Source organism: Aristolochia californica, unplaced genomic scaffold, assembly GCF_029961685.1.
Source record: "Aristolochia californica isolate CCGP_79_NKW_82.1479 unplaced genomic scaffold, dmAriCali1.0.hap1 SCAF_6, whole genome shotgun sequence".
In the NCBI taxonomy this organism is placed as follows: domain Eukaryota; kingdom Viridiplantae; phylum Streptophyta; class Magnoliopsida; order Piperales; family Aristolochiaceae; genus Aristolochia; species Aristolochia californica.
The window spans coordinates 35,842,497-35,856,804 of NW_027182257.1; the positions used below are offsets into that span (position 1 = coordinate 35,842,497).

General features: G+C 39.9%; 1 protein-coding gene across 3 annotated transcripts in view; it reads right to left on the bottom strand.

Annotated features, from left to right (window-relative positions):
• Window positions 1-29: 29 nt before the first annotated feature.
• LOC137934525 (polyprenol reductase 2) overlaps window positions 30-14,308 on the bottom strand; it is a 31,634-nt gene continuing 17,355 nt past the window's right edge. For 2 of the 3 annotated variants that reach the window (XM_068778920.1, XM_068778921.1), the window contains exons 3-9: window positions 2,091-2,443; window positions 1,762-1,996; window positions 1,440-1,538; window positions 1,201-1,272; window positions 739-914; window positions 449-628; window positions 30-304 (exon numbers count right to left, since the gene is read on the bottom strand). In XM_068778920.1, the coding sequence (XP_068635021.1) occupies window positions 810-914; window positions 1,201-1,272; window positions 1,440-1,538; window positions 1,762-1,996; window positions 2,091-2,443 (864 nt within the window). In that variant the 3' untranslated portion in view covers window positions 30-304; window positions 449-628; window positions 739-809. The other variant, XM_068778922.1, reaches the window with a different exon arrangement.

The following is a 14,308-nucleotide window of genomic DNA, read 5'->3' on the forward strand; positions in this document are numbered from 1 at the left end:
AAAAATCTTCAAAAAGAGGCAAACCCGGATCCTTTTAACCAAATCTGGATTTTAGACATCAAGCACGCTTTTTTGGACTTTACAAGGAACGACAGTCAACCTCTATTCAAAAATCATACAAAACGAGAATTGTCAAAAGGTAGAGGCCACTGCAATTTGCAAATACGAGTAATGCTAAATAGAACCTAAACATGCAGGCGTAGGTGGAGTGGGTGGATGGGGTCTGGTGGGTACGCAACGACAAAAAAATGTATGAATAAATGGGACTTCGATGCAGAAATTATATGGTCCAGACTGATGGATCCTACATTCACAAAGAGAAAAATAAAGACAGATTTAGATAGACAAAGGTGACAAGAAAATGTTGATGGTCAAACCATTCATGCTATCATGGTCACAGAGATTTTCTTGAAAAATGCAAACTTTCGGAGTCTAATTGAGCACTTACCAACGAGATAAGTGAAGCTACATCCAGTTCCATTCATATACTTCTTAATACCCTCCACCTAGACCCAATTTCCCTGTCTAAATCCGAAGACCAGCCAGGTCTGCATCGTCCCAAGTAAGGGTGAACTTTGAATGAGGTGACCCACTTAACATTTAAGCTGCATCTTAACAATTTCTTGAGCTGAAAAATGAAAACATAACGGAAATTGTGAGATTGTAATCAGCTAAATATGTTTTTGTAATTGTAGACTTGAGTAAATATATTAGTCAAAGTAAGGATTGAGAATATACCTACTCACAAGATATTTGTAAACATTTCACAAATCTTCAATAAACTTGAGGCATTTTTAGTAGCCATCCATCTAATAAATAAAGGGTAAAATAGCTTTACGAGAACGTGGATAGTTATGAAATTTATTTTGATACCACCTTTGCGTTTCTCCAGCAGCAAAGGTTAGATTTGCTACCTGAATCAGCAACAGACAATAAGAGAATTGTGTCATAAGAACTACTCGTATCTGTCATAAAACAAAAAATTAGCTTATGATTTGGCTTTAAGCTCGCTAACTCTACCATACTCTTTTTGCCCACATCACCTGTACTATTAGCTCATTTCAAACAGAACTGATGTTTTAACATTATCTTGGTCATGAATAAAAAAAATAAAAATAAAAACTATGAAAGGTACTATGACAAAAAAACATCAGGTATATAGCCTAAAAAGTACTAAGAAGTACTGAATTAGATACATACCACAAAAGCAAATAGAAGCCAGAGTGTAATGTCTGTTCCTCCACCTGCAACTAATAGCCCAGTATATATGACCTGCCATAGGATTAAATCATTGTCATGCCAAACAACGGAAAAAGGAGAACCACTCTTCTTAAAATACCATAGCAGTTTAGATTCATAAGAAGGAAATCTTAGTTGACTTTTGAACTAAAAAGAACGACTGTTCAGGTAAGCCCAGAGGGAGAGAGAGAGAGACATACAATCTCAGCCAAATAGTGTGGGCAAGAAACAATCTCAAACCAGTCACCATGAGGAATTGCATACTCACTAGCTTGACCTGGATGCTTTCGAAGTGACCCCTGTGACATGTGAAAATCTCAGAAAAATGGCACCAATTGTCACACGAAGTTGGGAGGTAATGCCTACCTAAGGTCGGTTACCACCCCTTTGGTAAATTTAACCGAACCATCTAAAATTTATCGTTTGGATAAATTTCATGTACAGGTTTCATTATACAATTATCAAATATGAAAAAAATGGGACTACTGCAAGACTACGTTAAATCAAGAACCTGATACTCACAAGAATAGCGTGACATTGATACTGATGAATCCATCCCCACATAAAAATAGCCACACCAATCCATTGAAACCAACCTAACCATAGAAGAGGTTTCAAATAGCCAGACCAATCAAATTCACGAACTTCTGTTTGAACCCGGTCCTTCACAATGAATAGAGCTATTTTATATGCTGTATGGCGCAATGACTTCAGCGCATATGAACAACTAAGGGACAGGGGTGCCGCAGTGTAGAAACTAACCTCACAAAAAACAAAAAAGACAGATTAACAGATATGTGGTTAAATGGAAGAACTCAAAGGATGAATAGAAATTTTCTGTACAAACTTACAAAAGCCCAGTTAGATAGCCACAAATATGCATTCGAGCTGAAGGGCTATAGGTGAAGACGTACAATGTTTCATAGAGACGCCTCAGCACTTGAACTTCCATAAGTAAAAGCAATAGAACTGTTCTCCATACTTGGTACTTCTGCTCTACAGATACTGAGCGAGATTTATAAATTGAAAAAACATGTGACCCTCCCATCAAATGACTGGCCCATGTGGAATAATCAAATGGCTTGGAAGAAAGTGAACCAACTGCATCATAAGCATAGAACCATGTACACACAAGTAGCACTGTTGTCCAGACTGCAGCTACTATGTAAAAGTGCAGGAAGAAATGCTGAGGAACTGTGAATTTCTGCCATCACAATGCATGCAACATAAGCAAAACTCATTTGTGAACTGTAGTGACGGCAATGCCAATAATTAAATATGAGATCAAACCAAAACCAAATAACAACTAATTATTAGTCATACAAGATAACTACAATCTCCATCTATCACCTATCGCCCAGAACATTTCATTCAAGGCCTTCAGGCCAACCTTTATACTGACAATGTCCACAACTGGTCACTTTCTTTTACAAGGATCATCCAAAATTCTCTTGCACACAAAGTAAGATATTGAGTGAGAAAAGTCCCATTGAAAAATATTTTCAGTCCCTATACCCATTGTTTGCTTTGCATTTTCACCTCTATATTGATCTTTTCATATTGCATATTATATATTAATGGAAAGATATTTGAGTCTACTTTCCAACACAAAACGAACTTTGGCAATCGGAGTTTTATACAAAGAAAATTGATATTTGAATCAGCAAATGTCAGATTGCAAGAGAGGTTCGAGCAGCAGTAGAAAGTTTCAACTTTCGAGTCAGCTTATGCCATCAAGAACGAGACTTTACATATAGAATTATATATTCAAAAAAAGATCTGTAAGATCTGGGGCAGATTATAGATTTTGAAATCTATTAGATTTTTTTTTCACAAAAGAAGTATATTTAATTAACAGAAATTATACCTAGATGAAAGGTATTGAAATTTAGTTTCAGAAGAAGAAAAATTTCATGTGAATCTGAGCTATATTTTTGGAGATATTGATATCAAAAGTATTAAAACTTCCTTATTCAAGGATGGACTCGCAACGGATTTATTTCATGTGTCCTTATTAAGGACTTTCATTATTTAGTACGTGTTATTTGGGCTTTGGCCCATATCCGATGTTGCTATTGTGTCTCTTTGACTGAAACGTTATTATGGAAGAAGGATTCCTCGGTTGCTGATTATTGTCAACATTGGTTATTTTGATGAAGATTTGAATAAAGAATATTGTGGCCCCATCATCTTATCTTCCTTTGATTCCCATTATCATGTTATTGTTATTTGGCAAACTTACTCCTACCGTCCTTTATTTGACTCTCACTTACCCATTTGGCCAAACCCTTTTGAAGCATTGATTTGGTTGGTCCCATTTATTTATATGGGTGTTTTAAGTTCATGGAGACTTTTTATTGATACCTGTGACTATAGAGTTGTCCTAGGAAGGTTTACCAATTTTTTCCCAGCATTTCTCAGAAATATGATTAATCCTACCACAATAATCGGGTGTCTTGAATCCGATTACCCGACCCGACCCGATTACCCGGTTCGGGTCCGCGTCGGGACCTGATTAAGTGATTAAATCGGGAGCTCTCTGTTGGGAGGTTTTTTTGAGTTTGAGTCGAGATTTGGGTATTCTTTGTGCGAGAAAGAGGGGTTTCATCAAGGGAGAAATCTGAGCTTGATTTTGTATGCTTGAAGCCACAAAGCTTCACCCTTTTCGCATTTAGTGGATTCTCGTCTCCTCCTGTGGATATAGGTTGTCGCCGAACCACGTAAGATCGTTGCTTCTCGTGCTGTTGTGTTGATTTACTGATATTCTGCATCTATTTTCGATTTCTCTCTTTGTTATATGCTTTGTGGTGGATACTCTGGTTTATGTGCTCGGATTTGGTCTCTCCGTTGTAACAAATTGATATCAGAGCTGGGTGCCGTGTTCAGCGTTCGAATCCCCGTGCCAGCGGGGGGATTAGGAACATGAACATACAGCAACAGTTTCCGCTTCGGGTGCACTAGCTGTTCGGTTCCTCCCAGACCGGTCTATTGGGAACACTTGGCTAGGTACTAACAAATTGGTATCAAAGAGAGGGTTTTTCCGGCAACGACGCCGGATTTCAGTTTATTCTTCTCTGTTTCTGCCGACAGGAAGAGTTTTCTCTGTCCCGAGCTACTCTTTTTCGGCACAGTTCCGCTGTTGATTTTCAGAAAATGCCGGGAGGGAGAAGCTCGTTTTTAGAGAGGTCCAGAGGAAGAGGAGATTTAAGCATCTGAGCATTTTTGTGACTGAGGGTATTTTGGTAAATATGGCTGCGAAGTATACAGTAGAGAAATTTGATGGGCAAATGAGTTTCAGTTTGTGGCGCGTGAAAATGCGTGCCTCATTAGTATAGCAAGGTTTCCACAAAGCATTGAATGGAAAGGATAAGTTTCCAGCTACGATGTCAGAAGAAGACAAGGAGGATCTTGACATCAAAACTCTTAGTTTCATTTAGTTGTGTTTGGCCGATGAGGTTTTGCAGGAAGTTGCAGATGAAATGACAATAGTTGGTTTGTGGCTGAAGTTGGAGAGTATTTATATGACTAAATCTCTCACAAACAGGCTGTATTTGAAGCAACGCCTTTACACTCTTCGGATAAAAGAAGGTACATCTCTCAAAGAACATCTTAATGAGTTCAATAAGATTGTTATGGATTTGAGAAATATAGATGTTACCATTGAAGATGAGGATCAAGCACTGATTGTGCTATGCTCTTTACCCCCATCCTATGAGCACTTCGTTACGATTATGCTCCATGGGCACGATACCATCTCTATGGAGGATGTTAAGGCATCTTTATACTCTAACGAGTTGAGGAAGAAGGTGTCTACCAGTGGGAGCGAGGAGCAAGCAGATGATCTGTTTGTTTGAGGGCAAACAAAGGAAAAGGATTTTGGAGGCAGTGGCCATTCTAGGCCGAAGTCAAAGGGGAAATGAGGCAAGTGCTATTATTGTCATCAACCGGGTCATTTTGCAAGAGATTGTCTAAAACTCAAAGAGAAGGAGAAAAGAGAAGAAAAGGAAGAGGTTGCTGGGGTTGCTGAAGATCATTCTGATGGTTCAGAATATGTTCTCACAGTTGAGTGCTGCACACTCACAAAATGAGTGGATACTTGATTCGAGCCGCTCCGACCACGTGTCCTATCAAGGATTTTTTTTTTCTGCGACATATCAGTCGGTAGATGGTGGTACAGTTTTGATGGGGAACAACATGCCCTGTAAAACTATTTGGGATTGGAACGGTTCAGATCAAGATGTATGGCGGTATAGTGAGGATTTTGAAAAAGTTCGGCATGTACCAGATTTGATTTCTCTAGGTTCTCTTATTTCTCTTGGCTGCAGATATACACCTCAAGGTGAAGTTTTTTGGAGGTCTGTATAGGTACACTAGTTGTGATGAAAGGAAAAAGGTTGGTAACCTTTATGTGCTTCAGGGAAGTACAGTCGTAGGTACTGCAGCAGTTTCCTCATCTTCAGATTCAGATATTGACACGACTCGTCTGTGGAATATTCGATTAAGGCATATCAGTGAGCAGGTGAAGTTTGAGGGTGGTAAGTACTGCTATGCCGACATGGTCGCTTATGCATTGCCTGTGGCAGAGACCGTTTAGTTTCCAGAACCCTCTAACTACCGTGAAGCTGTCACGAGTAGCGATGCTGCTCAATTAGGCTTTCAAGTCCTACACTCAAGTTCAAGCACGGTTTGGACTTTCATTTGGTGTTTCGCAGTACCTAAGGAAGATGCCCTAAGAGGCCAGGTGGAGATGGCGATGGATAGGTTCATTTTTCAGAGAGGAGTAATCGAATTCAAGCCAAGGTGGAGATTTGTTAATCGGGTGTCTTGAATCCGATTACCCGACCCGACCCGATTACCCGGTTCGGATCCGCGTCGGGACCCGATTAAGTGATTAAATCGAGAGCTCTCTGTTGGGAGGTTTTTTTGAGTTTGAGACGTTGAGATTTGGGGATTCTTTGTGCGAGAAAGAGGGATTTCATCAAGGGAGAAATCTGAGCTCGATTTTGTATGCTTGAAGCCGCAAAGCTTCACCCTTTTCGCATTTGGTGGATTCTCGTCTCCTCCCGTGGATGTAGGCTGTCGCCGAACCACGTAAGATCGTTGCCTCTTGTGCTGTTGTGTTGATTTACTGATATTCTGCATCTATTTTCGATTTCTCTCTTTGTTATATGCTTCATGGTGAATACTCTGGTTTATGTGCTTGGATTTGGTCTCTCCATTGTAACAGACTCTTTATTTACCATAATGCCATCATTGTGTGGGCCTATGGGCCCTCTCCTTGGTTTGTGGGCCTTGAGTCCATCTTCCACCTCTCTTGGATGGGTGGGCCTTCCTTGGTCTTGTAGTCTAGAGCCCATCTTCTAATACACTTGGACTTGTAGGCCTTCCTTGGTCGTGTCGGCTTGGGCCTATCTTCCAACACTCCCTCTCAAGTTGGTGGTCTCTTTGTTCTTTTCCAAGAGAACCCAACTGGCAAAATATAAGAGAGTAAAATCACTCCTTGCTGTAAGACATCGCTTCACACTCCAGTCAAATGGTCATAGTCAAAAATACTTTCCGCTCAATTTCACAAGCGAAAAAGTAATCATACTGTGGGGCACAGTCCACCCACTTTCTTAGGATATCTCAGAAAAAAAAAAAAAAACTCTTGGGTGAATAATAGACTTGACTCACGCTAGATATTGGACACTCCTATCCTCTGTAGGCATTGCTCAAAAGTGTAGTAATAAACTCCTCCACGGTGTCTGATCACAGGGCACCAACTCTCAAATGGTAGGAGTAAATATGCCAAATAAGGGGAGTAAAGGGTAATCACTGGAAGATAATATTCTATGGCCACCATGTGTTTCTTCTTCATTAGAATAATCAATGCTAACAACAGTCAACAACTGAGAAGCCCTCCTTCAATAACAATGTCTCAAACAGAGAGACACAATAGCAGTAGCTGAAATTGGCCTGGGCCCAAATAACACATACCAAATAATGAAAATCCTCAAAAAGGACCCAAAAAATAATTTGCCAATAGTCCATCACTAAATAAGGAAGTTTCACCAAATAATATGCTAGGACTAAGTCATAAGCTGCCAATACTTCAAGAAAGTAATCCAGTCGTAGACAAGGGACCGAGTCGTGTCGTGTCAAGAATCAGACCAATATAGCCAAGTCGCAAAAGAAATAGGTATAGAACTCAGCACCTGGACCCGTACAACAGAGGCAATAAGCAAGTAGGCCGAGTCAGGTTGACCTAGCTGAGTTGGGCCGGCTGAGTTGACTTGGTCCAAGTAGGTCCGACTTGACTCGATCATGAACAGAACTAGTAAGTGATCCTCGGGTCGCTGGTTCGCTAAGTTAACCTGGCTGATTAAATTCTCCGTCGCAAAACCATGGTAGATTAAACCATACCTGCACATCTCGTCTCTCCCAACGAGTAGAAATAGAAACAAAATCGTCTTCTCCGGCGAGGCTGACTTCCGAAAAGAGCAGGACATGAGGCTGATCAAAGAGACAACATCTTTGGACGGCAATTACGACAAGATATCTCGGATTGTAAACAGCAACAGAGATATGATCTTCTGAAAACACCAAGGTACCGGCAGAGAACTTTTCCAAAATAAGAAACAGCTCAGGAATGTAATGCCAGCAACAGAGTGGACTCAATGAATTACCATTAACTCGGCCAACGAAGGAGAGGAGCCAGATTCTTTCAATAATAGCAGTAATTTCGAGGTAATAAGATTCAATAAGCCAAGCAGTCAGGATAAACAGCAAAGAAAATCGTCCAAAAACAGCAACGAACTAATAATCTGTGCTTGCTAGGAGGCAACTTTCCAGAGATATACTGGATAGATGAGAATGACGAAGATACCACTCGTTGACTCGCACGCTGGACAAGGATTAATAAGCTGGCTGGATCAGTGATGGAAACTTTCCAGAAATAAATCACGCCAGCAAAGACGAAGATACCAGCTGTCTCAGCTGCTGGAAAGATGTCGACTCGTTCAATAAATCTTTCAACCCGTAACAGTCATATGACTTGGATTATGAGCATACAGGCTGAATACGAATTGGAAGCAGTAGATACCAACAATAGAAGCCAGTTATGATGAAAGTTCCGCTGTTAATGGTGGATTAATAGAGCATGCCAGCCAGGAAGATACCCGGATTGATAGCAACAAGCCTGTTCAGAGGCAACGTACCAGGAGAACAGCTATTCCAGCCACGGTTTTCCAAGCTATGTGAGGTGGGTTGGATGAAGCAGAACAAGTTCACCAGACAGGGAAATTTTCCCAACGAAAAAAAAAAAAAAAAAACAGCAACGTTCCAGAGAGCAAGGTCCAGAGAAATCAATCAGCATCATGGAACCTTCAGCAGAACCTTGTAGGCAGCATGTGTAACAAGGTTAGGATATTCTGCATAGCAACGATTTGAGCGACTTGCTGTAAGCAATGGTGGAGCAAGTCGATTCACAAGATTTTCAAATGACACTGGGTCTTCGGATTATATTGGAGGACTTTTTGTTTACCATAATGTCATTAATGTGTGGGCCTATAGACCTTCTCCATGGTCTGTGGGCTTTGAGCCCATCTTCCACCTCTCTTGGATGTATAGGCCTTCCTTGATCTTGTGGGCTTGAGCCCATCTTCTAACACACTTGGACTTGTAGGTCTTCCTTGGTCATGTGGGCTTGGGCCTATCTTCCAACAAAACCATAGAGAAGATTGTGCAATCTGAGATTACGAGTAGGAGAAGGTCATACCAAGATGACTTAAATGTGTCTACGGATGGTAATGGGGTACCCAAACTGACCTACCTCATTTAAAGCAGGGATGGGTAAAGATTTCGCCAACAGGCAAGTTTCAAGGTCACCAAAATCAACCTGCATGAGGATGAGGGAATTAAGATCGCTACAATACCAGTCCAGGGAATCTGGGAAAATCCTTCAAGGAGATTGCTGAAAATGGAGAGAAGGGCCACAAAATTGAAAGAAATCAATCCAAGATGTGCGATATTGCTCTAATACCATGAAAAATATGAGATTTGGGAAGAAAATAGAAGAGAAAAGTGGAGAAAAAAGAGACCTGGGAGAAGAGCAGCCTTGTTGCCTTGGAGAAAGTACCAGAAAAGCATGTCCTCCCTCTTTTTAATCAGGGTTTAAGTGATATTTTATAAAAGACAAAAATGCCCCTCCCTCCCTCTCTCCAAGGTAGAGGAAGAAGTGGAAGTAATTCCAATTCTATTTCCTCTTCAAATCCAGTTCAAAACAGGAAGTGCACTTTTTTGTGGACTTAATAATCACCTGGTTGATAAATACTGGAATATACATGGAACAGCAAGTTATTTCAAAGCAAATCAAGTATCCACTTCCACCGCATTGGCAAGCAACGAAGTGCCTAATGAATCCACAAAAGGAAAGACTTCATCAGAAGAAGATTATACACTATTTCAGAAATTCAAGAGCTTTATGGCAGCTCCTCAGAGTGCAATTACAACCATTGTTGCCGCCTCAGGTGTGTTCTCCTTAATCTCAACATCTAGTAGTAGCTCTTCATCCTAGATAATTGATTTAGGTGCCTCAGAACATCTCAATGGTCACATACATAACCGGTCAAATGTGTCACTATGTACTACAAATCGATTTGTATCCATTGCAGATGGTTCTCAAACAAAAAATTCAAGGCAACAATACCTCCACTTTATCCTCCTCTCTCTCATTCACCGATGTTTTATTTGTGCCATAGTTTCCTCTTAGTCTTATGTCTGTTCTATCAATTAACCGAAAGACTCAATTGCTTTATTACCTTTTTTCCATGTTATTGTGTATTTCAGGACATCAAGACGAAACAAGTGATTATTGGAGGCCATGAGAGAGGGGGTCTTTACTTCTTACGTACTACAAATGTTGCAATTGTTGAGGTTACTGATATAGAGGTAAAACAATGGCACAATAGGCTGGGTCATTCCTATTTACCCAAGTTAAAATCCTTGGTTTTTTCTCTTAGTTCACTTTCTACATTATCATGTGAATTTTGTGAACTTAGGAAACATCATAGGTCTACTTTTCATCCTCGGGAAAACAATGTTGTTTCAAGTCCATTTGCTTTAGTTTCAGATGTGTAGGGACCTATTATTGTCCCAAATATTTCTCAATCTAAATATTTCGTAATTTTTGGGGATGATCATACTAGAGTAACATGGTTATATTTGATGAAAGAAAGGTCAGGGGTGCTATCCATATTTAATGCCTTTTGTGCTATGGTAGAAACTCGGTTTCGTACCAAAATTCATACATTCCGATCTTATAATGCCAAAGAGTACTTTTCTACTCAATTTTAGACTCTCTGCCAAGCGAAGGGTATTATTTATCAATCTTCATGTGTCTACACCCCACAATAGAATGGTGTGTCTGAAAGAAAAACAGATATCTAGTTCAGGTAGGCAGGACAATCATGCACTTTATGAATGTTCTTCAATTTTATTGATCGTGTGTTGTTCTTGCAGCTTGTTTGTTAATTAATCAAATGCCATCTAGCATCTTATATGGTCAAACACCTTTTTCAAAATTATTTATTGATGCAACACCATTTCCGTTACCACCACGTGTGTTTGGGTGTGCCGTCTTCATTCATAATAAGGAGCCTCGTCAAAACAAATTCTCCCAAAGCAATTAAATATATATTTTTGGGGTACTCAAAAACTAAAAAAGGATGTTACTCTCCTGTTCTTCAGAAGACATTTGTTTTGCTGATGTTACTTTTTTTAAGGACCAGTCGCACTTCTTGGCTAGCTATCCCATTCATCATGAGGAGCAAGCACGTGAGATTCCTCTCTCCCCTCTTGATGACTACTCACTTGTGCAATCTCCAGATGCTCCTGAGGTAAGTTCTCCTCCATTTCCTCCAATTGTGTTTGGCCCACCATATGATACTCACCCTATCACCCTTCGTAAAAAACCACATACCACTACTCGTCCACCATCCACTTCACATCCCATCTCTAATTTTGTTTCTAATCATCACTTGTCCTCCAATTGTCTTTCTTTTTTTGTCTTCTATATCATCTTCTCAGATCCCGAGTAATTATGAAGAGCAACAAAAGATCCAATATGGAAAGTTACCATGGATGAAGAGATTCATGTTGTGTATCAAAATTATACCTAAGAATTAGTTCCTCTTCCCGCCAGTAAGAAGACAATCAATTGCAAGTGGGTTTTTACACTTACATATAATCCAGATGGAATTGTTTTTTTTTTTTGAAAAATGGTGCATATATTGAAAACAAAGAAAAAGATTACAATCCAAATGGAATTGTTGCCAAATATAAAGCATGATTTGTGGCTAAAGGCTATACTCAATCATATGGCATTGATTATGACAAGACATTCTTATCGGTGGCCAAAATGAATTCTATTCGAGTTCATGTTTCTCTTGCGGCTACTTCTAAATGGGAACTGTATCAATTGAATGTCAATAATGCTTTCTTAAATGGTGATTTATTAGAGGAGATTTGTATGGTTTAACCACTTGGGTATGTGGTCGAGGGGGAGGAAGTATGTCAGTTAAAAATGGCCACCTATGGGCTCAAACAATCCCCACGAGCCTGATTTGATAAGTTTACTATGGTTGTCACTCAACTCGGGTTTAAGAGTTGTGAGAGCGATCACTCAGTATTTTTCAAAAATAACACTCGAGGAAAAATTCTCACAATAGTATATGTTGATGATTTTGTTATCACTAGTAGTGACTACAATGGAATTCAACAAATCAAAAAAGACTTGAAAAGAAAATTCCAAACCAAAGACTTAGGGTTTCTCAAACACTTCTGGGGCATAGAAATTCTACTATCAAAATATGGCATAATTATGTCACAAAGGAAGTATGTTATTGACCTGTTACAAGAAACCGGAATGCTTGGGTGCAAGTTGGTAGATACACCTATGGAACCCTATTTTAAATTATCTACTGAAGGTGGCAGTGATGGTTCCAACGGTTAGTTGGAAAATTAATCTATCTCTTGACTACAAGACTTGATATATCTTATTCAGTTAGTGTCATCAGTCAGTTTATGCATCAACCTCAGCAAACTCATTGGGAAGCATTGGAAAGGATTCCTCGACACTTAACGAAAAATCTTGATCAATGTTTATTATTCAAGAGCCATGGCCATAAGACATAGAAAGCTTTGCAGATGCAGACTAGACAGGTTCACCCAATGATAGAAAATCCACCTCTAGTTATTGTTCAACTGTTAGAGGTAATCTAGTCGCCTGGAGAAACAAAAAACAAAATGTGGTAACAAAGTCAAGAGCAGAAGTAGAATATAGATCAATGGCATATGCAGTAAGTGAACTATTATGTCACAAATCTTACATGACTAAGTTGGGGTCCCAAGTAAATAAACCGATGCAACTTTATTGTGATAATCAAGCAGTCATGACATTGCAAACAACCCAGTGTTTCATGAAAGAACAAGACATATCGAGATACTACCATTTTGTTTTTGAAAATTACAAGCTATTGTTTTGTTTTTTTTAAGAAGAAGAAGAAGAAGGATGTAAAAACTATTATAAAAGAGGAAGAGAATATACAAACCTAACTAAGCAGACCTTCCTCCACAACAAGGTGTTGGAGTGAAATAGCCAACTTAACTTGAGTGTCTGCCAAGTGAATGGCAGACCTAGGGATGTGGTTACAAGAATAGTTCAAATGAGAAGTTTTTTTTTTTTTAAATGGTGCTGAATTTATTAAGATAAAAGCTCAAACGAGCAAATTACAAAGGAGGGAAACCTTCCCAAACAATGAGAGGTTGCTGGGAGATTTTGAATTTTGCCAATTTATCAGCCAAAGAATTGGTTGATGTAGGGAACAAGATTCCAATTACAATGAATAGATGACACAATGTCAGCAATACAATCAATGGGACAGTGGCACCAAGGGGGGAGCTATCTTTTGAACACCAACTGATGACAATCTTTGAGTCTCCTTCGATAATCAGCTTGCCATAGAGAAGTTCTTTGATGATTCAGAGGCCGAATAGAAGAGCACTCACTTCAGTAGTATTTGAATCAGTAATGCCCACCGGCCCAGCATAAGATAGAATAGGGTCTCTATTGCTACCTCTAAAAACACCAACTGCTCCAGCCAGCCTAAGACAGCCTAAAGCACTGCCATCAAAATTGAGTTTGATGCAGTCGCAAGGGGGAGGATCCCAGATGGCCATAACTAGAGTCCTGCAAGGGCCTGTCATATGACCGATCAAACTCCAGTTCAAAAGAGAAGTTATATTACATATTTCAGAATAAATGTTCCAATGACGCCAAGGAGGATAGGTTGACTTTGGACACCACTCAATGACAATCTTGGAGTCGCCTTCAATAAGAAGGGGCCCACAAGATGGCCCTGGAAGACCTGAAGCCCATTGAGTAGTCCGAAGAGTTCTGCGATGGTAGAGCCGGAGACTCCCCGCAACCCGGCGAAGGAGAAAAGGAGACGACAAATTTCATCAAAAACCAAGGCAACCAAAGGCGCTGCCATCAAAATTCAACTTATAGTAGTCCGCCAGTGGAGGAACCCAGGTCGCCATTACCGAAGGACGAGAAGGATGTATCATCCCAGCTACCACCCGCTAGTTCCCTCTAAGATTAGAGCCACTAAGGTCACTAAATTCCTTTCGAGTCATGAGCCAGGTTGATACTTGCCCGACCATATTATCTATCAGCATTTCAATGGGGGAGGATTTAAATTTGAATTTCCGGCTATTTCTTTCCTTCCATTAGGCCCAGAGGATATGACCCACGCAACTAGATATCAGCAGTTTCCTGAGCTTTGGGAGTCTAGCACTGGTGATTGAGAGGATATGGAAGGTAAATTTTGGGAGGAACTATACTGGAGACTGATTTTATTAAGGAGGCTAGTTCATACGGCATGGGCAAAGTGGCAATGGAGAAGGACATGGGAGGCAGTTTCAAGAGTATTTTGGCAAAAGGGGCAAGATGGGTCCTGGACAGAGGTTGCCACGTCGAAAATTACAAGCTATTGTAATATCTATGTAATTCAACCCATCTAAGAATCAA